General features: G+C 34.6%; 2 protein-coding genes across 2 annotated transcripts; one reads left to right on the forward strand and one right to left on the reverse strand.

The window, feature by feature from the left end:
- Positions 1-1,261: 1,261 nt before the first annotated feature.
- Positions 1,262-9,027, forward strand: LOC138325293 (uncharacterized). The gene is made up of 11 exons (XM_069270849.1): positions 1,262-1,637; positions 1,921-2,008; positions 2,215-2,311; positions 2,523-2,605; positions 5,804-5,926; positions 6,321-6,371; positions 6,579-6,676; positions 6,881-7,020; positions 7,968-8,080; positions 8,176-8,327; positions 8,640-9,027. The coding sequence occupies exons 1-11, from the start codon at positions 1,568-1,570 to the stop codon at positions 8,837-8,839; spliced, it is 1,215 nt and encodes a 404-aa protein (XP_069126950.1). The 5' UTR covers positions 1,262-1,567; the 3' UTR covers positions 8,840-9,027.
- Positions 9,028-11,197: 2,170 nt separating this feature from the next.
- LOC138325294 (uncharacterized) lies at positions 11,198-23,405 on the reverse strand. The gene is made up of 12 exons (XM_069270850.1): positions 23,260-23,405; positions 22,808-22,908; positions 20,267-20,419; positions 20,005-20,132; positions 19,399-19,738; positions 18,822-19,024; positions 18,575-18,720; positions 17,877-17,990; positions 15,089-15,462; positions 13,553-13,671; positions 13,234-13,411; positions 11,198-12,089 (listed from the first exon to the last, which is right to left on the reverse strand). Exons 1-12 carry the CDS (start codon positions 23,325-23,327, stop codon positions 11,866-11,868), a joined length of 2,148 nt encoding a protein of 715 aa, XP_069126951.1. The 5' UTR covers positions 23,328-23,405; the 3' UTR covers positions 11,198-11,865.
- Between the last annotated feature and the right edge of the window lie 4 nt (positions 23,406-23,409).

Here is a 23,409-nt window from a genome sequence, read left to right on the forward strand (position 1 = left end):
GATATTTAGGTGATAACCATGCAAAACTATACACAAAATTAGAACCATGGTGATTTTTTATATACATATATTCGTACTATTCTAGACTCTCCTGACAAGCGCTCGAACAAAAAACACGGATTTTGGCTGTACAAATTAAAATAGTAAGCAATGAGAGAATTTTGTGTTATTTTAACTGATGACAAACTTATGGCGAATATTTCAAACAAACTTAAAATTAAGTTTACGTGTTGGTTTGTTTACGAAGACCACTGTCAAAATGGCGTAAATTGCGTAAGAAGGGACCAGTCCTCAACCACCGCAATAAAAAATTAAACACTGTATTTATGACAAGTTTTCTACTTATTCTGTTCTATTTGTAACAAATGATTAACAATCTGTTCATAATCGACAAAAACAAAAGTCAACTATTTCGTGAGTAGAAGTGAACCAAAATTGAAAAATTCACTTTTTCGTTACTAAGGCCAAGAACATGTTGCAATTGCTATTTTAGATGTTTTGCTATCATTTTAATATCATTATATGTTTTTAGAATATTTCTAACTTTTCATGCAATGTTGTTTATTTTGGTAATCGTAAGTGTTTCCAGATTCAAAATCCACATTTGCCTGAGGATTTTTGGTGAAGAATTCTAATGATTCAAACGTAATCAAATTTAACAACTTGGTAACCGGAAATATATAGACTATTCTAATAAATTTCCAGAATGACCAATCTTCAAGTCTGTCAAATGTGCACAAAGTTATGTTAGGCATACAGTTGGACATATCATATGTATTTATACGTAATTTATATTCTGCAGCGTTATGTGTATTCAAATGTTGTGTTTTTTCTGACTGTACAAAAATCTAAGTCAGATTATTTTTTGCATGCTTGAGCATGCAAGCTTGCACGGGCGCTACGCCACTGGTTGTTGTTGTTGTCCTCTTCTTCTTCTTCTTCTTCTTCTTCTTCTTCAATTTCTCACGCCCGCTGTCATACCATTTAAAAACTTCTGAAATATTTATTAACAAAGTATTTTAACTCAAACTTAAAAAAAAAACGTATTTCGTTAAAATCATAATTAGAAACCCTGTCTGATACGCACCATAAACCGTCGAGAAAACTTTAGAACATATCCTAAGTTATGAAAGATTTTACTGCATGATATCTCATCCTTTCATCATGCAGGAGATTTTGTTACACAACACCAGACACCTGTATATACCTGCTCACCGTATCTACCTGTAAAACAGGCATTAATATGTTTTACCTGTGTTAGCAGGTTGTGCATGTAGGCTAGACCGTCTGGTACGATGGCCGATAGCGGCCGCCACATAACAGTATCAAAGTAACTGTTTTGTGTACATGTACATTTTTTGAAAAATGTACATGTACAGTACAACTACTTAATATTGCAAAATGTGTACATGTACAGTTTTTGAAAATTGTACATGTACACATTTTGCATTTACTTCGAATTAGCATTCCAAGCTTAATCGTTTGACCTTAAGGTCAAAATGAAGCAGAAAACAAGAATGTCGCGGGAAATGTAATGCGAGTGTTTTGATAAGAAATTGAAATACAAATGCGAGAACACGTACTCGTTTGTATTGTGAGCAGAATGAGTGCAGATTTTGTGATGGATCCGATTCTATGTAAGTTGTATTTTCTTCTATGAAACTGTATAACATATATAATAATGTCGATTCCATTCCGTACTTAGATTTATGATGCATTCTGTCATATTCATTGATATTTTAGACAAAGGTTTCATGTGTTATTAATTATTGAAGGTTGGATTCACTCGTGCTCTACCTAAATCAACCAACAACTGATAAAAACCAAAAGAAATAGATATAGTATATTAGTTAGAAAACAAGGCAAATGTAACATAAACTTTACATTTATTCATCTATCTATTGTTTGTAATTATTACAGTATCATCAATCAAAGAGTATGCTGAAAAGCAGTTAACGTACAAGGAAATATCGTTGTTGATCAGGAAAACGCATAATGTTGATTTGAGGTAATTATATATAAATACGGTGATATCGAAGAGATGAACTGTGATTGTATTGATATGATACATATATATGTAAATAAAATGTTGTGTAAAATGATATGCATCATTTAAGAGACATTTACCATTCAAAACGACAGTTTCAAACATTATTATATGGCGAACATTTGTGAATATATTATGATATAATTGTTTTGTTTGTACATATTTAGTTCCAACGCAATCAGGAAAAGATTGAAACGGGCTGGAATGCCATCAAGAAAAGGACCTACCAATCACAGTGAAAACGAAGTAAAGATAGCAATTAAGGTATATGTCAAAACAATTAATACATTTAATCATGTAGGTATCTATTGCTGCACGCTTCTTTATTACTCGATTGCAGAAATGCTGTCGTTAATCTTTTATACTCAATAATCCGTTTGCAAATTAAAATAATGGCTTTACTACATGTTTGACAAATGTTGTGACTTTAGTTTGTACTCTTTATCTATTTGTTTTTTGGTTCCATCTTTTCTAGGAGTTGTTATCATCTTTACCTCATACCGTTGGCTACAGGCAGATAACGGATCACCTGCGACAACGTCATGTTCACGTACGCAGGTAAACATCTTATCAATGTTAATGTTTTTATCTGAACACCAAGCGGCTAAATGGGCATTGGCAGTAGTATCAAAGACACATACTTATATTTAGTGTATAGCATTGGTCATGTTATATCTAATTGCTACATTTGTATCCAATAGAATAACCTATAATAATAAACTAAAATTTACATGATCCCTTACTCAGGAGGAATTAGAGGACCGCATTATCATGTAATTCTCATTTTTGTATAGGACTTATTTACCTTTCTATCTGTAAGTGTATATCACAAGTTCTTTATAGTTTAAACAAAATTTATTGCAAAATTATTGATTGGGTACACGATATTACAATTAACGTTGGTTAGGTGTTCATTTGATTAACATCCAAATACACCTAGGGTCATTTAAGGACGGCCTACGACTTATGTCAATACCATTTCCGAAATAAAGTACAAAATATAAACATGATAGGCAATATTAAGTTCTGTAAGATGAAAAGAAGAGGGGCCGCGGTGGCCGAGTGGTTAAGATGTCCCGACATATTACCACAAGCCCTCCACCTCTGGGATGCGGGTTCGAATCCCATGTGAGGCAGTTGCCAGGTACTGACCAGTGGTCGGTGGTTTTTCTCCGGTACTCTCCGGCTTTCCTCCACCAACATACATGGCACGTCCCTGGCTGATAATAGGACGTAAAATATAAAAATAAACAAAATGAAAAGAAGATTTCTGAAGCCTCTTCGATCACCCCTAATGGTCAGTCAGGAATATGTCATTATTGTGCACCAGCCATCACAAAATGATCATTCTAATGACTCATTTCCTACAAAATGACCGAATAATGCTAAAATGTGATATCCCTATATAAACTAAAGTGAATTTGACACCCTCCCCAGGAGAAAACTTGAAAACACATGGTCATATAATTCACAATTAATATAAAGAGTATGAGAAGTGTTTGATTCTATGATTTCTGACAATTCAGAAGACTTAAAGTTTAATCCCATTTGACCCTTTTTGGTCCCAACTTTAAGGCTCCTGAGGCATCTCAATACTGAATATGTTAACCACATTTGACTTAGTCACTATGACAAATTTGGCAAATATATGTGTTTTCCATATATAAACTATGCTATATTAAACTTTACCCCGTCCCACGCGAGAACTCAGCATCATATATTTCACATTTTTGTAAAGGACCTTAAAATCTTTCCATTATATAATTTACGTATTTACAAATTTTCAGCCTATGGGTCATCTTCAGGTATTTTATATGTTTCTACCACAATTATCCTGTTATTTTAATCTAAAGTCATTGTGTAAACGTACATACAGTTAAACAAGTTTAAAGTAAGTGTTGCAGAGCAAGTCTAAGGCTTCCATTTAAGCTGTGGCTTCACCTCCCCTCCCAAAAGTCACCATTCGACTGTGTTCCCTTAGGTCTCACGTGTGGACCTGTATATTTTAATTAGGTGAGTATTTATGATCCCCTCCCCTTATCCCGGTGTAGTGTATCCCCCTGTAGTTAGCTAGTATGTGTATCATGTGTAGGGAGTAGGGGGCTGAAGCTGAGAAGGTCATTAATCACATCTATTTATAGGTAGATGGGGCTTTTATAGGCGTGCCGTTTGGAGAGTAGGGGCTTAGCATTGTATAGGCATTGTATTATTATTATATATATATATATATATATGAATAAACCACAGTGATCCTATTTACATTGCCTTTAGTCTTTCTAACAAAATAAGTTCGGACAGAACCTTGGCCCCCAACCTTGGTTGATCCAACACAGTGACCGGGTTGTCGTACACGTGTGGGAAATGTGACGAAATGCCGGAACTTATGTACACTGACGTCAATTACATTTTCTGATTCATGGCAAGTTATTATTATTGCTAAGTTAAGCTAGCATTGTATGAAATTTTTGAAACAATATATTTTTAGTAATCCGACCTTTCTAGTTGACATTTTCACACCAAATACGAAGTTGAAATCCGATGATGTTTTCTTAAGTTATGGTCCGGAAACTAAAATTTGTGAAATTATCTATTTTTAGGAGCAGTGACCTTTCTAGTTAACCTTCACAACCCAAATCCAATCCAAACTGTCACCTTCTATGCTATCATTATATGAAGTTTGAACAAATTATGTTGAGGTGTTCTCAAGTTATCGTCTGGAAACTAATATTTTGTGAAACTATCTTTTAAACAACAGTGACATCTGTAGTTGACCTTTTGACCCCAAATTCACTCCAAGCAGTGTCACCTCCTTTGTTATCATTGTATGAAGTTTTAACATATTCCGTTGATGATGTGTTCTCAAGTTATTGTCCGGAAACGATTTTTTTAAACAATCTTTTTTTATTAAGAGGCCTTTGTAGTTGACCTTTTAACCCCAAATTCAACCCCAAGCTGTATTTTCTCATATGTTTCCACAATATCTCCCAGAGTTCATTGCGGTCCCCTCATTAGCATCATTGTGTGAAGTTTCAATTTGTTATCATTGATTCCGGTTATCATCTAGAAACCAAATCCGGACAGACAGACGGACAGTCGGACGGGAACAAAAAATATGGTCCCCTCCGGTGTCACCGGCAACGGCAGGGGGCTAATAAATACTTTCCGGTGTTTTGATTGGCGGAGATTTCGAACTGCACAGTAACATGATGTCATTAATAGTCGAATGACGAAGAAACTGCCGTTAAAACCAATTGTCGCAGTGATGAAATCCGAGTTATTTTTTATTAAAACTAAAAGGTAGAAACGGATCACACAATTCGTGGTTTTTGTTTATTGAATTAATACCCCAAGTTAAAAAGACATTCGCTAAATCTCGTATCTTTTGTCAATTTGAAATATAACTTACTCATTTGGTATAGGTTCCATAAATAACGGCCACTCATGGTGTAACCTCTCAATACATAAATAAAAATGGAGAGTATTTGACCCTATCATTTCCAGATTTCCAGAAGATTGTTATGAAGTTTTATTCTATTTGACCCCTTTTTGTGCACCACTTTGGCCAATTTCCGTTTATCATTCGCCATGGAAGGTTTCTAAAGATTTCAATATAGTACCATATATGTTAAGGCTCCGTTTTTGCCCCTAAATTTGAAGTATTTAGAAATTAAGTTACTTTGCTTCACGCTGAACTTATCGTAAAGTGAATTCGAATGAATTACGTACGTGGTAACGATTAACTGATTTCATTCACAGAGATACAGTAATGAAGACCATGAGAGAACTTGATCCAATTGGGGTTGACTTCAGACGCCGTAGACGTATAGTTCGAAGATTATATCGTACTTGTGGACCAAATCACGTGTGGCATGTCGATGGGTAAGGTACTACTACTCTTCATCAAGATAGCTGATTGCAATCTATTATAGTATCGAAACGAAACATTCTTTATCACTAGAGCATTATACATTACAAAGATGACGCTGTTTGATCTCGTTATACCAAGATTCCCACTCATTCCCATACCATATACAAAAATGTATTTGGTTACACTGTACATTTAAGAGTAGGGTTTCATTAAGAAGATAAGTACATACAATACTTTGACAATTGATGAGTAAATATGATAAATAATTAAAAGTGAAACTGAAAATATTAAAATATATAATCTTATCGATGTACCTGATAGCATAAACATTTGAACGATTAACTCACGAACAAAGTCTGTAATATTTGTATGCCTTAGTACGTTTTTATTTTGCTTTGATTGCAGATATGACAAACTCAAACCCTACGGGTTAGCTATCCATGGATGCATTGATGGGTAGGTATATATACCTTGTATACCTTATAAAACAGTAATGCCATCTTTGATTACTCTCTAGACCATTTTGTGGAGCATGATCTCAATGCCTTTTTGCCTAAATCTCAAAATGCATTTACATTTTCAAAAAAACCGATTGGATTTTCATAGATTTAATTCAATTTTAACAGTTGCATTTACTAATAACTAAATTCCATTTTTATTCAGGTATTCTCGAAAGATAATGTGGCTGAAGGTTGGACCTACCAATAATGATCCCAGAATAGTAGCACATAATTATGCACAGTGTGTTGCAGATATCAAAGGTAGGTATGATTTGCTAAAATTTGAAGATCTTGATAAAACAATGTCATATTACTGTTTCCTAAACAAGTATTCTATTCTGGTATACACATCTTAACATGATATCATATATGTTGTAATTTATCACATTTCTGTATACATATAGCGTATGATGCATGCTAATGCATTGTCCTGTTTGAATTCTACTTATTTTGTTTTATAAATAGGCTGCCCCATGATATTGCAGTCGGATCCTGGGACTGAGAATGTAGTAATAGGTGCTCTTCAGTGCGTTCTAAGACACAATTCAACAGACTGTTTCTCTGGTATTCACAGTTACCGTATTGTCAGATCTGTCTTCAATCAGGTATTGGAAATAAAATCACTTTCAGATATATATTTATACTGCTTGATAAGCTTAATTTCAACTCGATTATGAATATATATCAATAGCTGTTATGTATTCCGAAGATGTGCGTAGTCCATTTGCACACAAGTAACCCCCCCCCCTCCACCACCTTTCCGACTTTCATATTAAACTGTATTTTAATGTAATTTTGCATAGATTTACCAGAATTATATCGTCAAAACATTTCATTCTCACAACCAAAATATATAGAAAGAAATAGTTTAAAGTCGTTTTCCTTTCCTATGTAAAATGTGGGAAAAAATAGTTAAAACCCAAAATAAAAGACTGTTCTGCAGGTAGGGCGCTAGAATTTTACCTGCGGCCCCTATATAACATTGCATGGTCGTTAAAAGCGACTTTTAGGATCTTATCTTTTCTCTCTCTAACTGACTTTATTCTTCTTAACGCCTCCCTTGACACTGCCTCATTTGTGGCCTTGGGTTGAACGCTCGCGCCTGTGAGTAAGACTGAATCCTGTCCCCTTTGCCGAGACACCATAGTTTATAAAAACGGTAGTTTCTGCTCCTGTTTAGCGCTGAAAACAACGGTGGCCGACAACAGCATTGCAAAAGATATGAAAAAAAAATGTAACACTTTCTGTCATGGTATAGTTTTTTTTTTGTCTTTTTGTACCATGGTACACAAAGATATGAAAATTCACATCTGTTTGATCTATAGAAACATGTACTGTGGTACAAACGTGAAACAGACTGTACCATGAAAATATTTTTCATAAATTATTGCTAGGTTGTTGTTGGCCATAATAGAACATCCAATAACTTAACCACGGAAGGCTTTTATAACCATGCTATCATATATTTACTCCTTTACATGATAATAGAGTTCACAGGTGCATAGTGCCGTGTACATATTTATCAGCACACATTCATTGTACTCCCTTTCAGCGCATTGAAGCTTGGTGGAGTATTCTTAGACGACAACAAAGTGAGTGGTGGATATCTCTATTTAAAGACCTGGCAACGTTTGGAGGATTTCATCGGGGAAACGAATATAACATGTGAGTTATAGTTTAGCACGGGTACATTGCAAATTGTTTTTAACATATCACATTGTAAGCAAGTCGATTTTCATTTCGTCTTTCAAATATTACAGGCGCTGCATCAGGTATTGTTTTATTCCTACATTACAACACGAACTAAACTGCTTAGCAGATCGGTGGAACAGCCACTTTATCTCTAGAAGTCGACAAGCAGTATGTCCGAACGGTAGACCAATATTTCTCTTCTCGGCACCTGAAGAAACAGGTAAGTAGCGGTACATTGCATGCCAAAAAGAGAAAATTACAAAACAAAAACAGTATTTTGTGATATGCTATATAGCCTACTTAATTTGAAAGAGGGAGTGTTTTTCTTTTTTCAAACAATAAAGTAATAAGTGTTTTTTTTCTAGGTTGTTGACCCTGTACCTATGTTTTGTATCAACGTTAAGTGCATGAATAGACGGGAATATGAATATTACTTCAACATAACAAATTCTAAAACATTTAACATTAATCAAATTAAAATCACGTTTCAACAGATGCAAATATTCCAATCGTCTTCCATTGTCGTTTCAAGGTTTCAACGACTGTTTACAAAGGATTAACGAAGATGATATCGACTTTATGTTTACACAATGTCACGAATCCAGCAGATCTGGAGACCGAGACTTCGACCGTCGAGCTCGACGCATCTTTCAGGAAAATGGCTGGACTGATGCAACATGTTGGCAGGATGCTTTGCAAATGTACTTTGCTATTGTTGAAATGGATATTTAGAATGAACCAGATCATAGAGTGCAAAATTATCATTGTTACCCTATTAAAAAGAACAATAACGAAACAAGAGGTTTTATTATGCGAATAAGGTTTCAATTATGTGTATTTGTTGTACAAAAAGTATCTGATATATGATGGTCATTGTTATTCGCTTAGTACGTTATGTCCACAAATTATTATATTTCACATGATCTTTGTTATCTAGTTTTCATTTTGAACACAAATAAAATGAAAGAATTTTTCATTTACGTAAATCAATACATATAAAGAGTGCAGCACGTACAAATTAGATATCAACAAGGTCTATGGTAAGCAATAATGTGTATTTTCCGTTTGAATTAAGGTTTTTGTTTTTATTTCGTTTCTATCAAACTGCAAAGCAGTAGTGACTTGCAAGCTGTGAACAGTGAAAAAATTACACAGGACAAATAGATAAGTCAAGGATTCTTTAATCAATAATGCTCTTTCAATACTCTAATGAAACATGTTAAAGCAGTTATGTATGTTGTGCCTATATTCTTACAAAAATATAAGTGAAATATAACAAAGCACCATGGTTTACATCGTTATATATTTTGCTGTTTTATTACAAACTAATATCATTGATTAATGCGTGAACAAACTTCTGTATAGTTCTTTGTTATGATATACATGAACTCTCAGACTGCTACTTCATAAAAGTTATCTATTTACAAGAGGCCCATGAGCCTTAACGGTCACCTGAGTTCAGATACAGAATGACATAAAGATATATATATATTGGCTCTTGAAGTCAGTCAGTGATTTCATAAATTTGACTTGTAATATATGAAGATTAATTGGTTCCATCACATTTGTGAATTCAGAAGAAAAGTTTTGAAATTGTAGCCATTTTGACCCCTCCGCTCCGCTGGTCCCTGATGGTCGGCCAGGACCAATATGAACATGTTGTTAAAATGCTATTTCAGACTAATAATTCTAACCCAGTTTGACTAACTTCCTATGAAATCTAAGCAAATAATGTTCATAAATGTGTTTTTCCTATATATACCATAGTACACTTGACCCCTCCCCAGGGGGAAACTTGAGACCCCAGGGTCATATAATTCATAATTTTTGTAAAGGACCTTAAGACCTTCCCATCTATGAACAATATTTGATTCTACCAGTTCCAGAATTGCGTAAGAAGAATTTTGAAGTTTGAGCCTATTTGACCCCTTTTGGCCCCGCCTATAAGGCCCCTGGGGGTCAGTCATGGAAAATTTGTTAACATGATGCAAAGGCCATCTCATGGTGACAATTCTTGACTTAATTCCTACTACAAATGACCAAAAAATGCTCAAAAATGTGTTTTTCCTATATAAACTATAGTAAATTTAACCCCCTCCCCGGGGGAAACCTAAGATCTCATATAATTCATATTTTTGTAGAGGGCCTTGAGACCTTTCTATCTATGAACAGTATTTGATTCTACCAGTTCCAGAATTTCGTAAGAAGAATTTTGAAGTTTGAGCCTATTTGACCCCTTTTGGCCCCGCCTATAAGGCCCCTGGGGGTCAGTCATGGAAAATTTGTTAACATGATTCAAAGGCCATCTCATGGTGACAATTATTTGACTAATTTCTTACTACAAATGACCAAAAAATGCTCAAAAATGAGTTTTTCCTTTATAAACTACAGTAAATTTAACCCCCCTCCCCAGGGGGAGACCTAAGATCTCATATAATTCATATTTTTGTAGAGGGCCTTGAGACCTTTCTATCTATGAAGAGTATTTGATTCTATCACATCTGTGAGTGGAGAAGAAGTTTTGGTGAATTTTAGTCAATTTTACCCCTTTTGGCCCCTCCAACATCCCCCTGAGAGGGTTAGGGTCATAAAATTCACAATTTTGATTGACCTTATGCCTTGAAATTGCTTCAGCGGTTTTGGTGAAGTCGAAAATGTAAATTGTTTACGACCACGCGACGCATGACGGACGACGCACAACGACGGACAAAAGGCAATAAGAATAAGTCACTTGAGTCTTCGTCTCAGGTGACCTAATAAAATCTATATCTATATATGCATTACGTTTAAATACTTAGTTCTATCAAAATACTGTTATATGCCATACTGTTTTACAAACAGCAACTGGAGTGAATATTTCTAGATGGTCGGAATTTATGTGCCTACAAACATATTTTGATTTATCTGAAAAAAGAGACAATGTTATATTGTATCTAACTGGTGGAACTATTTCTGTTATTCCTCGAACCATATGACAACCAAAACAAACATGTTATAATCTCGCATAAACATGGTTTCAATGGGGTTTGTATTGCTCATCTAAATATAAAACTGATTGAAATTAAAATATCACACACTTAACTTACCAAATTACTGCTACATTTAACTCCTCTGTATCTAGAAAGCCTGTCTCTCCATTTGTTGTTGAAAAATAATTGTTGACCGACTAACAAACGGAAAAAAATTAGCTGACGGACGTCACTGTATGGCATATTTATATAAACTTACCATGGACAATCTTATCAATTGATATGGTCATTATTTGTATTTGATTTTAATCGCTTTAATGTCCCATTCATTGTGCGAGATTAATTTCTGAAAAAAACTAACTAAAGACTAAACACTTCATTATCTAACAATGAATATATAGAGAGATATGTAACTACAACATGCAAATATATTCTAAATGTACTTAACTAAAACTAATAATACTCGGTATTATACCAGATAAGCATTTGGAAAAGCAACAATGACAACATGCATGTATACTAATGTAAATGCATATGTATTCGAACAGTCTAGGAAGCGACCTTATATTCGAACAGGTTGGTCAGTTCAATTTGTTTTATCAGGAAAATATGAATATTAAACCACTTTCAGAAACCATATTTCAAACAAAGTATTTACTGATAGCGAAAATTTGAAATGGTAAATATCAATCTGCATCAATTGTAAACTAAGAGAACACAGATACTATTGTGAAAGCCTTAACGAAGTGTCTGTAATCATTCTTCTTGTTAGGACTAAGAGCAAAACCTTTACTGGATTCCAAAGAAGTCACTTAAGAAGGCTAAGTCATATTTCTCGTCGTCTGGACTGATCGGAAGGTAAAGTCTGTTGATGCAGGAGGAAGCTGTCGGGAACACTGCATCTTCAGTAAAATGAATTGTTGGGGTCGGTGTCAGCCCTAAAAGGGGAATTTCACTTGACCCGGTCGCAAATTTCAATATGCTGTTGATTTTAACATCTCCCCGTCTTCCAGCTGACAATATATTCAAATTTAATTATTAAACTATGTTTTGTATAATGTCTACCTCACAAGCACATCGTCCTGTTTCACTTAAACATAAAAGAGTAACAAAATAATGCAAAATAAAAAAAATATCTAAAGATCATACCATAATTTTTGTATTGTTGTAAATGAAGACAAACTAACAATCATTTAAAATATAACTATTCAATTATTTCCTCCGCCTTTGCTTAAGTTTATCTACATGTACAATTAATGTATAAAGAAGAACAATCATTTGGAATAGATAAACTAGCTAAATTATACATATTGGCCCAATTTAAACAGAAACCGTAAACACAATGACGATTTTGTATTTCGAAACAATTCTCCAATATTCAAGGATTAACTTAAATAGAATTTTGTATGTTATGGAAATATAAAGCAAAACTCTGACGGTTTATGACATGAGAACACACAGGTGTTGGTTTATATCAGCATAATATAAAAAAGAGGCCCAAGGGCCTTAACGGTCATCTGACGACAATGAGGAAATATTTAAAAAATATATAAAATTTCTTTGCAATTCACATACATATGTAATCAAATATTAAAAGAAGACTCAACCCAGGCAATAAATAAACAAAAGCATACCGAGAGCTTTAGGCTTCACTTAAACATTAACAGTTAATCGCATAAGTTTAAAATATGTCTTTAAACAGCACCATGACGGCTATCATGAATTTTGGAAAGATCTAAAAAAATAATAACACTTAGTCAGGAGCATCGCAGGATCATCGCAGGATCATTCCTATCAAGTTTCATGTCAAAAAGAAGTTCAAAATGTGAAAAGTTTACGTACGGACGACGGACAATACACGATGGCTATAGGTCATCCTGATCCATCGGATCAGATAATATAAAAATATAAATTGAGTGAATCCTTATAATTCAATCTCCTATCCATAATACCGCCGAAATTGATATTTTATTTATAAAATCATAACGTCGTCATAACAACCAATCAGATGCGACGTTATAAACGGTGATGTTATATGTGTTTCCTTTGTGGGCCGATAAATAAAAATTCTAGACCAATGCTTAGTTTAAGCAAGATTGAATTATAAAGGGTTCAAAATAGTCTTAAATTTGACATAATATATAGTCTTGTATTTACCGTATGCTTCTCTCACATATCGCACGAAGTTGCGATATGATGCCTCTTCCCTCACCCGTCGATTGCCCCCTTCGTCTGCAAATGTTGTTTTGAATAAATGCAGGAACTTGTTGATGGTAACTGTTGGAGACACTTGTGGTCTAAAGAGATATCTCACGATGGACTTCGCCGCCATTAACTGAAATGGAATGTTATGTGTTTTGTTAGAGCAACGGCTATATACTGTTAACATAAAGTAATAATCACAATTTAAAACATGTATTGTATAATCAGCTAAAGGAATTTCTACATAATTGCTTTTGTCATTTACACTATATACCTGCGCAATGCCCGTCTTGTTCAATCCTGCAATGAACTGAGTTGCTATTTCTCCGTGACTTCTTGACACGACACTGTCCAGACAATCGGATACAGGGCCACCTTCTATAGCACTGAGTCCTAAAGGTAAGATAAAATAATTTTGATGTATTAGATGATTTTAGATAAGCATGTTATTTTAAACATGTGTAACAGAACACCACTGTTACAATACATTACATGAGATAGAAAGCGGCATGCACTACAGGACATGAAGACGTGTAGTGTATGCATGTGAAATATGGCGATGTTGCGGTTTCATTGTAGAGTGTGTAATAAATCTAATTATCATGAAAAGGCAGAAAAAAAACATTCACTCAGCACTCAACCTGACCCTGAACACATGCACTGTGTGAGATATCATATTCCTGACTGACGCGGCCTTGTCCGAAACTGGAAACCTTCATTAATTCATATCAATTAAGTGAACTACAGCTAAATCAGATTAAATTGTTTCTTTATGATCATACTTCATTGGGTTTAATCGTGTTATATGGGTGGATCCTCGTTATCATTCGTTTTTTTAATATAAGATCTTGTAATTTCTATACAACTTTGTATATATGGCATATAATGCACTAGTATACTAATCGTATAAATAAATATAATACAGCGTGTTAAATTCTGCTTTCGCATTTATACGCCTGTCTTTGGAGTGGTAAAAATTTAAGAAATAGATTTTGATTTTGTTGAGGTTATGACGGTATTATGATAATGGAGCACGTGTAAATTATGTAACCCCGACGAAGATAAAATTTACACAGGCTCCATTATCATTTTACCCTCATAACCTCAACAAAATAAAATCTATTCCTTATATTTACAGTTTTTTACGAAAATAAATATTATTTATTCTCGCCACAGTTGCATATGTTTTAATAAAATACCCATATATTTTCTCTCCCTTCATCGTCAACGAATTCGATTAATCATCTGATTGGAATCGAGTCATTCATATGTTCCCACCAAAAGTGGGGTCATGACCCGACGTAGCTACGCAATCAACTATTCCCGTAACAATAGAATCGCCGCTCTTGTTGTACCATCATTATGCACTGATAATGATAATACTAGAAATCATGGTTATTGAGTCCATGTCAGTGCAAACTATTAATATATATAAAATAGTCACCATTGATACCCTTTATTACTTGGATCAAATTTTAATGCATTCTTTAGTTGAAAGGTAAGATTTTTTTTGCACAAAACTTCCATTTTACATCATATCAAGAGCCACGGACAATTCAGGACGTGCCAGGTTTAGGAGATGGAGGAAAGTCGGAGTATTCAGAGATAAACCAAAGACCATCTGGAACTCGCATGCCATAATGGACATTTTGACCGTAACTGCTCTTTGCCTGATCTAGTGGTGATGGTGGTTAGATAAATGAACAACATTATTTAAGGCTATCGGAATGTCGTGGATTATACAAATATATTTTCTTGACATGGTATATTTATTATGTTTTACGTCAAATAATTATACATAAATGCTTACCAACAATAATACCAGCAGTGAAATATCTTCTCATGGCTAAATATTCCTCATTATATTTTAGGACGATGTAGCCATCCTGTTCGTGACACATATTGAGCTTAAACTCGTTCAGGAACGCAGTTAGGAACTCACGTCTTGGTCCCCCGTAGTCTAGCGCACATTCACCATGAAAGTTCACCTCTAACGGGTTTCTTATATTGTCCTGAACAAGAAGTTCCTCGCATGTGTCCTTGAAAAGGTTTCCACGTGAAATATATATTGATGTTGTCTCTCCTTCTAATGCTTCATCTTCTCTTATGACATCTAATGGACGGCCAGTCAAGAAAGTTTTGTTGAAATGCTTAAGTATTTCTAAAGGATCAGACGTGTCTTTCCTGGATAACAAAAAATGACGACAAACTTTAAATTGCAGCTACACAATCAGAAATTCAGATACCCGATGGGATCGTGACGACCACCATGTATATCTGTTCTATAATTCAATCAGATCGAAGAATCTGAGACGTTTTAATGTACATGTATTTTATTTCTGTGTTTGGTAGTTTTTCAACAATATCTTATTTTCAAATTATTAAAAGGGTAAATATCAATCATTTTATTTTCTCATTTTTATGGAAGTTATACAAGCACAAGGAACCACGGGGACCACATAGCATTTTAGTGTTGTATCAGAAATGACCTGTTCCAATATAAAATTGTCACATTTATGGAATGACAATTGCTTCTCCGATCAATTCCAATAAATATACATGAACTAACACGTGAAACATACAGAAGTTTGAAAGATACTTAATTATTCTACATGAAAATTCGGGAATCAAAAAAGTTTTTAGATTACTGAATGGTGGTTATTCAACAAAGACAAGATTTAGGACAAAAGCTTGAATATGCTTGCCATGATATGCATGTAATATTGGAACTTTTACTATTAAAGAGACCCATGGAGCTATTATCGCCCACCATATATTCAATAAAAAGACAAGTCATATTACAAATCATTTTCCTTTTGTAAGGATTTGCCTCTCAGTAATGTTGTATTCCTGTGACCATTAATTTAATTAATGCTAATTTCAATTCACAATATTGCTTCAATTGTGTTATTAAAATGTTTTGAAAAGATGTATGCATCTTCACCCAATCACTCAATCATATATCGGATCAAACTAGGTAAATTTATTTATCTGTTTTGATTTATGCATATGTATATTCTATTCTATTATCGGTAACACTAGGGTAAAGTAAACTTTATTTAATATCCGGTATCGTTAAATGTAGAAATATGGCTTCCCTAGCTAGTTAAGGGTATAAATAGCTCTATTACATCCGCCTAAGGCGAGCTGAATGTGCCTCAATGTTATTGTGACTTCACTTTCCCTCCCTAAAAGACCCCCTCCCCTACCACCAACCACCCCCACCCCCGCGCCCAGATCTCCTCACCAGGGCTGTGCCAGCTTCAGATGTCAACGCTAGCTAGGGAAACTGAGATCACCATTAATCACATATTTATTTATAGGCGAAAAACCGGTTAGGCTGCAATAGGGATAAAATCTACATAAAGGGCTATTGTGTAGGTCGATTTAGCAATCATGTATATCATCTTGATATAACAAGGTAAACCGCATTTTTTAAAAATATATTCAATAAACCTGAAGTTATAAAGGAACATTTACCTTTCGAGTAACGAACAAAGTAACGAAGCACCGACAGTACCTTGGACACCAGAACTTTGTAATTTATAAAGACAATGACATCTATCCTAGCCCTACTGCGATGATTTTGACTTTCATTGACTTTGTTTCACGTCCAATCAACAGTTAAAAGTCATTTAAGAACAGCCTCCCGTTTGTGCGATATGTTGCGTGTGTTGGGAGATTGCGGTATAACGGATCTCATTCCCCAATTTGAGAGTGTTTTTGACCAGGGGACAGGGTCCAAAACCTACCTCACAGGGGCGAACGCTCAACGTTAAGGCCAAAGTGAGATGGTGTCAGGGAAACGTTAGGAAGAGGAAAGTCGGTTAGAAAGAAGAGAAAAGAAAAGAGAAGATCCTTAATACATTCGAACTTTACGATCATGCAAATATTTGGTACATATGTATATTGAGCACAGAAATACTGGAATCCCAAAGGATGGAGAGTAAGTATGAAGTGATAGTCTCCACTGAAAAATAATAGTTTCTTTGAATTTATTGTTATCATGCAGTTACCCGCAACGATTGCAAAAGTCATTTATAATCGATATTTGGTTTCCGTGGATCTAATAGAACTTACATCTGCCCTGCAGGTAGGGCGTTATAATTGTACCTGCTGCCCCTATTGCATGATCGTAAAAGGCGATTAATTTAGGATCTTTTCTATTCTTCCCAACTGACTTTATTCTTCCTAACGTATCCCTTAACACCGCCTTACTTTTGGCCTTTTGTTGAGCGCTCGCCTCTGTGAGTTAGGCATTGGGTTCTGTCCCCTGGCCGAGACATACCAAAGTCTATAAATGTGGGAGTTTCTAACGAGCTTTATCGGGAGTGGAACGACTGGTTCGCCCCTTGTCAGTATAATGTGACCGGGTGGGGTGTGTTGCTTGGTGTCTTCGGCACCATGCCTCAGTGATATAGCACAATAAAAAGGACAACAGTTTCACTTTACAAGAAGACACAACACGAATATACTGCAGTTTCCCAAAACACGCACTTCGCACTACATACACGCAATACATCGCATGGGAGGCCGTCCTTACATGACCCTGGCTGTTAATAGACTGTTAATTGAATCAAACGAACAAAAGAACTTACGTTTCTTTAAGGGTTTTCTCAATGATGGAATCTACCACTTCCAAGTTATCTCTATCCTCGTAGCTTCCACTGATTGGTTGCGCCTCCTCAGTATTGACCATGTCTGTTTCGCCACTGTAAAATGATTATAAAACGATTTTATCATTTCATTATATAAATTATTTCCTTAATATAGTTTATGACCATTGCCTAAATATCGCAAGACACTTGTGGATAACATGATGTCACAACAAGATTGTCTCACATTATCTCGGAGAAATTTCCGTCAATACTACATTTGTAATTTCCGAAGATTCATGGAAAATGTTCCGAGATATTGTAATTGAATATGTTTGTGTAGAGAAAATCACACCGTTAAAATGAAAGTTTTTACTTACTAATATATGAATTAAAATCGCATGCGAATTTGATACTTTATATACTGTAAGGTATAATATGCAAAAAAATGTAATTATGGGATGTCGAAAATAAACACATGCGTTAAAATTTATGAAAATTACCAGACTTACCGAAATATATAAGCATAAACGCTATAAAGAATACCCATTTCGCAGCAAAGTACACAAAAAAGTTTCTGCTCTCTCGTTTTGATCCTTTTGAATAGAAACGATTTAGAAAATGATTCTCAAAAAAACAAAAGATTAATCATACATACACACACACATATATCCGTGTGCGTGCGTTCTTGTAGACCGTACCTAATTTGGTGACAATGAATGTATACATTAAGGTCAGAGCTTGTGATCTCCAGCATCCTGTCGTCATGATTAATTATTTTGTGTTCAGGAGTCTCCAACCAAAAGTCAGACAAACCAGTTCGTCTCTGTATGCACTCTACAAGAGCCTTCAAATGAAAACAAACAATTTCATGACATCATATGATTTCGCTTTTCAGTCATTAAAGATAGACACGAATAACATCTAAATTGCTGAGTATCTACTTACAGACCCTTTGGCATTGTTGGGAAATATCTCTGAAAATTCCCCCCCGTCGTCTTTATGAAATGTTACTGTTAATAGCAGCGGTAAAGTGTCATCATTGACAGGTGTTGACGTCCTTGGCCGTACTGGGTTTCTTACTGGTGTTGACAACTGTGGTAATTCTTCATCTGTTGAAGTGTCAGTTAGAATTTCATAGTCGTAATTGCCTACAAACCAGTAATTAATATGAATTTAAATTTTTAGTAATTGTGTAAAAGAATGTTCACCTAATGAGATTTATTAATTAGAAACCAGTTAGTTATGTTTGTGCAAAGAGGGTAATATAAATATTTTTCCGTTTTGTTCGTAAAGGACGACTAAATTTAGCATTTTGTCTTTTCTCTTCTTTCTGAATGACATTATTATTCTTGCTCAAAAGCTCGTGTCTTTTCAAAATTTGAAAATTAACTAACTCGAGTTTAATAAACATGATAAACTAACGCATCTTTATACATATGCAAGTTTTTGTTTCAAACCCCTAAAAATGTTAACATTATGTTTTATTTTTATTATTTATTCCATACTTAACATAGACACTTACTTTTTTCACAAAGGTAAAGTCTAAGTCTATCAAAGCGCTTCTGAGGATCAACATAGTTCCGATATGCTAGAATTGAAAAGGCTGCAGAATTGTCTGGAAGTTGTTTAACAACCGAACCATCCGGATACACAAGGTGAAATTGGGTAACTTTTTTGTATTTGTTACGGAAATACCGGTTCTGCTGCCGAAATTTGTCAAATGCTGCGGTTTTGATTTCTTCAGATGTATCGCCGGTTTTATTAAATGGACCAACTACAACAATTCCTCCGCAGCCAGACAGACTTGTGGCACTTATTTTTGAAAACGTGCCTCTTTTAAAGTGTCCATGACCTATGGTCATCTGAAATAGAATGATATCTATCACAATTGTATTGAAATATGCTTTACAGTGACAAAACTAAATGAGCACCTTATTTTATCGATGATAAAAGAAGAATAGTTTAAAACATTATCTTACAATTATACTTGATATGTCATCTAGTACCAGGTGTAAAAACATTTATAGTAAATAGTAGTAATGTCATGCTCATAGGACACATTTCAGATACATCAAAAGTACTATATCAGTAATGTAATATTTTTCATAATTGTAATATGTGATGCTACCATTGTCATTACTCCTTCTGTAGATTTTTCTTTCTTGCTATTTGAACTCGCGGCGGATTGTTGTTGTGTAGGTCTTGTCGTAATCTGCCGCCTGTATGATTGAAATAGGCCAAAGCGTGCGTTTCCCACTAGAAAATGAAGAAGATACTAATATAAGCATGGCTATATGTCAGAGATAGATAAAAAGAGTGAGAAAGGAAGTAAGAGAGAGAGGGAGTAATTAATTGAAAGAAAAATGGTAAAAAATTAAGTGTTAACTTACCATCTGTGCCACACACAGACAAGTATAGTCGCCCTTCGTAAGTCCATCCACCTTCAGGTTCGACAAAAATACTATCCCGGCACAAAATGTGATGTTGTTTTTCCTCTGCTGAATCAACATATCTCAAGGAAACAAGTGAAGGAAAAGCAGTCCCTGTCAAAATATATATGTTTCCAAAATGACATTTGTATTCTATAGGTAGCAAGAGAAACAATTTCTTAACAATTTTAAAGTAAAGAAATGTCTGGTAATTTTAAACATGTCAGTAAATATTAAGAATGACGGACAAAATTGCATTAGAAGTGCATGTCATATGATACTGAGACGAAGATATAGCTTACTGTTAACATGCAAATGATTTCAATGTTTGTATGATGTTTTAATAGGGACCTGCTAAAGTTACTTTACGTCTGAAATATGCAAACTGAAAACATAATTAAGTATTTTACATTTTTGTATTGTGTACTTTTCTATTTCATCGGAGAGTGTTACTTGAATTTATATTCCATGACATCAACAAGCACTTTTAGAAACTTATTTTTCAATTGTAAGCAAACAATGCAGAGCAAAAGTCAAAGTCCTGGAGTGTTTCACCACCTCGACATAATCTGCGTGACCATTAACAGAGCCATCTCTGTTGTGTATTACGGCAAGTTTCAACATCGAAGTATCGCATTGTAAAGGGATGTTTTTCGAATACCCCATGAGTGGTCAACGCCTTTGGTATTGGACAACTTGACCCATTTCTATGGGGGGGGAAACTACATTCTGTGCTTGTGCGAGAGAAATTAGGACGGCCTACAGCTGCTGATATCAGTATATGAGGTGATATGACCTGAGGCCATTTAAATCTTCTAGTACAGCAATGTTACATGTGTTTGATAATGCCGCTGGTGAGGAATCTCAGTCAACCCTCCCAAACGACCAAGGGGGCAATTAATATCAATTATTGATATAATCGGTTTTAATGTTACTTACAAGTTTACGTTAGAATTAGCACGTGCGTGTCTGAAACTGTGCTTTTTATCGTTTTAATCTATCATTTTTGCCGTTTTAATCATTTCAATAAAGCTGAGACGCTTGTCATGAAAGCATAAGATATGGTCTGACCTTACTTAATTACAAACGATAGCTAGATTACAATCACCCAGAAAAAAAATAATTTAACATGTTCTGAATTGTGTTTATTACACCTGTAAATACAAAGTAGTATATCAATGGCATTTGGTTTGGTTATAGCATTTTAGAATAAGTAATGTCTTTTGTATTATAAGTTGCCATGTAGCAGTACATGAATGTCAATACACTCAAAGGCATCATTCTAAATCAAGGCACTGATGAATAGATCAAGGTAGTATAATATTATCTCTTTAAAGATATTTCACACATAGTTTACATATGTGTTTGTAATACATATGTTTGCGTACATGTACTCCTGCCTTTATGCAATAAAACTCATAATCCTTATATTAAGTTTGTGTCCTCATTTCTGGCTCACTTTGTTTCAGGTTCTTTACTGTGTCTTGATTACATAAAAACCAGCTCTCATTTGAATAATTTGTAAAATCTACCCCTGGACTATCTCATGAAGGCAGCGGAAGGCTGAGGTAATATCATTTTGATATATATCAAAGGAAACCGATGTTCAGTTTGTTATAAAACAAAATAAATACGGATATGTAGACCTGTGATTCCTTTGCTTTTTCCCTCCTGAACTGCCTTCAATTTTTATTACGAGATAGGCCAGGGGTGGATGCATCGTCAGTGATAGTAACCCCTGGAATATCGACGGTAATACTCATTTTAATTGAAATACAATGTATATGCATTCTTAAAAGTAAACCCTTAATATACCATTTCTTAAAAGTAGTTAGCCAAGACAAATGCCTATTAAATACAGTAACCAACCTATTGGATCAACGGTTGTTTTTTAGAAGAAGGCAATTGGTTTATACGTCATGCTTCCAAACTGATACCTTGAACAGTTTACGATATAAACAGTTATATATTATTTTAATTTAAGTCTTCCTATATCTTAACTAGATTACAATCGAATTTGAAATAAGTACTCAAATTATATTAAAGGCCCACTACCTTTCCGAAACGGCTTTTAATTTTTAAAATGGAAATGTAAAACGAGATTGATAATTTTGTAGAGTCGCAAAAGTTATTAACTTACCGGTAATTCTACACTTATCATCACCTTCTGAACAATTTAATTTAAATAAATAAAATGTTAATTTTCATAACGCGGGTCGTCTTATGTTTCCCGCCGTCGTCCTAAATGCCGCGCGGTAGTTGATTATCACTGCGCCAGAAGGCAAAACAGTGAAATGAAACCCAACTGTTATCATATATTACGCAGGATATCTTGCATAAGCTTCATGTTATAACCTCATCTTAGGCCATCGATATATTTTCTTATGTTATCTATGATTTTTAGAAACCTTTAAATTTTGCTCCGTAAAGGTAGTGGGCCTAATTTTCTATGCTTTCACATGTCCTGTTTAATTAATCAGCATGACAGTAAAAAACACTTACTCAAATCATCTAATGTTAACTTTCCATCGTTTGGTATAGGGAAATATATCACTGTGGCATCCGGATCTTTGTCTTCAGCATTCCGAATAGGTATATGCGGCCTATATCAAATATTATTAATTAATATAATAAGGAGTTTAATGAATTATGCATAAAAACCGTTCGAACGATATGCTGTTCAAGACGTTATACAACCGTTTAAACTTCAATCACAAAAATCTAACATCTTCGATCAAAGATACTTGACACTGTTTGATATTATACATTTATAGCTAAAACATTTTGTCCATACAATTATCGTGAAATTACTTGAAAATACTAAAATAGCAGGTTATGACGTTTTATAAGTATGTTTACGTATGCATGCACATCTATCAGAGAACTTATAAAATAAAAACATTTACCAAGTAATGAAACTATCTTTCCATAACAATCAAGCAAAATAAACTTACATCTTCCCCTTCTGGTATTCTTCGCCTGTAAGATTTGTAAAAGGAAAAGCCGGTATACCACGCCTCATTCCAAATAAATCACGCTGATGGTTCTCGGCTTTAGCTTGACCTTAAGGTCATGCGATAAAACTTGGAATGTTAATTGGAAGC

This window comes from Argopecten irradians, chromosome 6 (genome assembly GCF_041381155.1).
Source record: "Argopecten irradians isolate NY chromosome 6, Ai_NY, whole genome shotgun sequence".
Taxonomy (NCBI): Eukaryota; Metazoa; Mollusca; class Bivalvia; order Pectinida; family Pectinidae; genus Argopecten; species Argopecten irradians.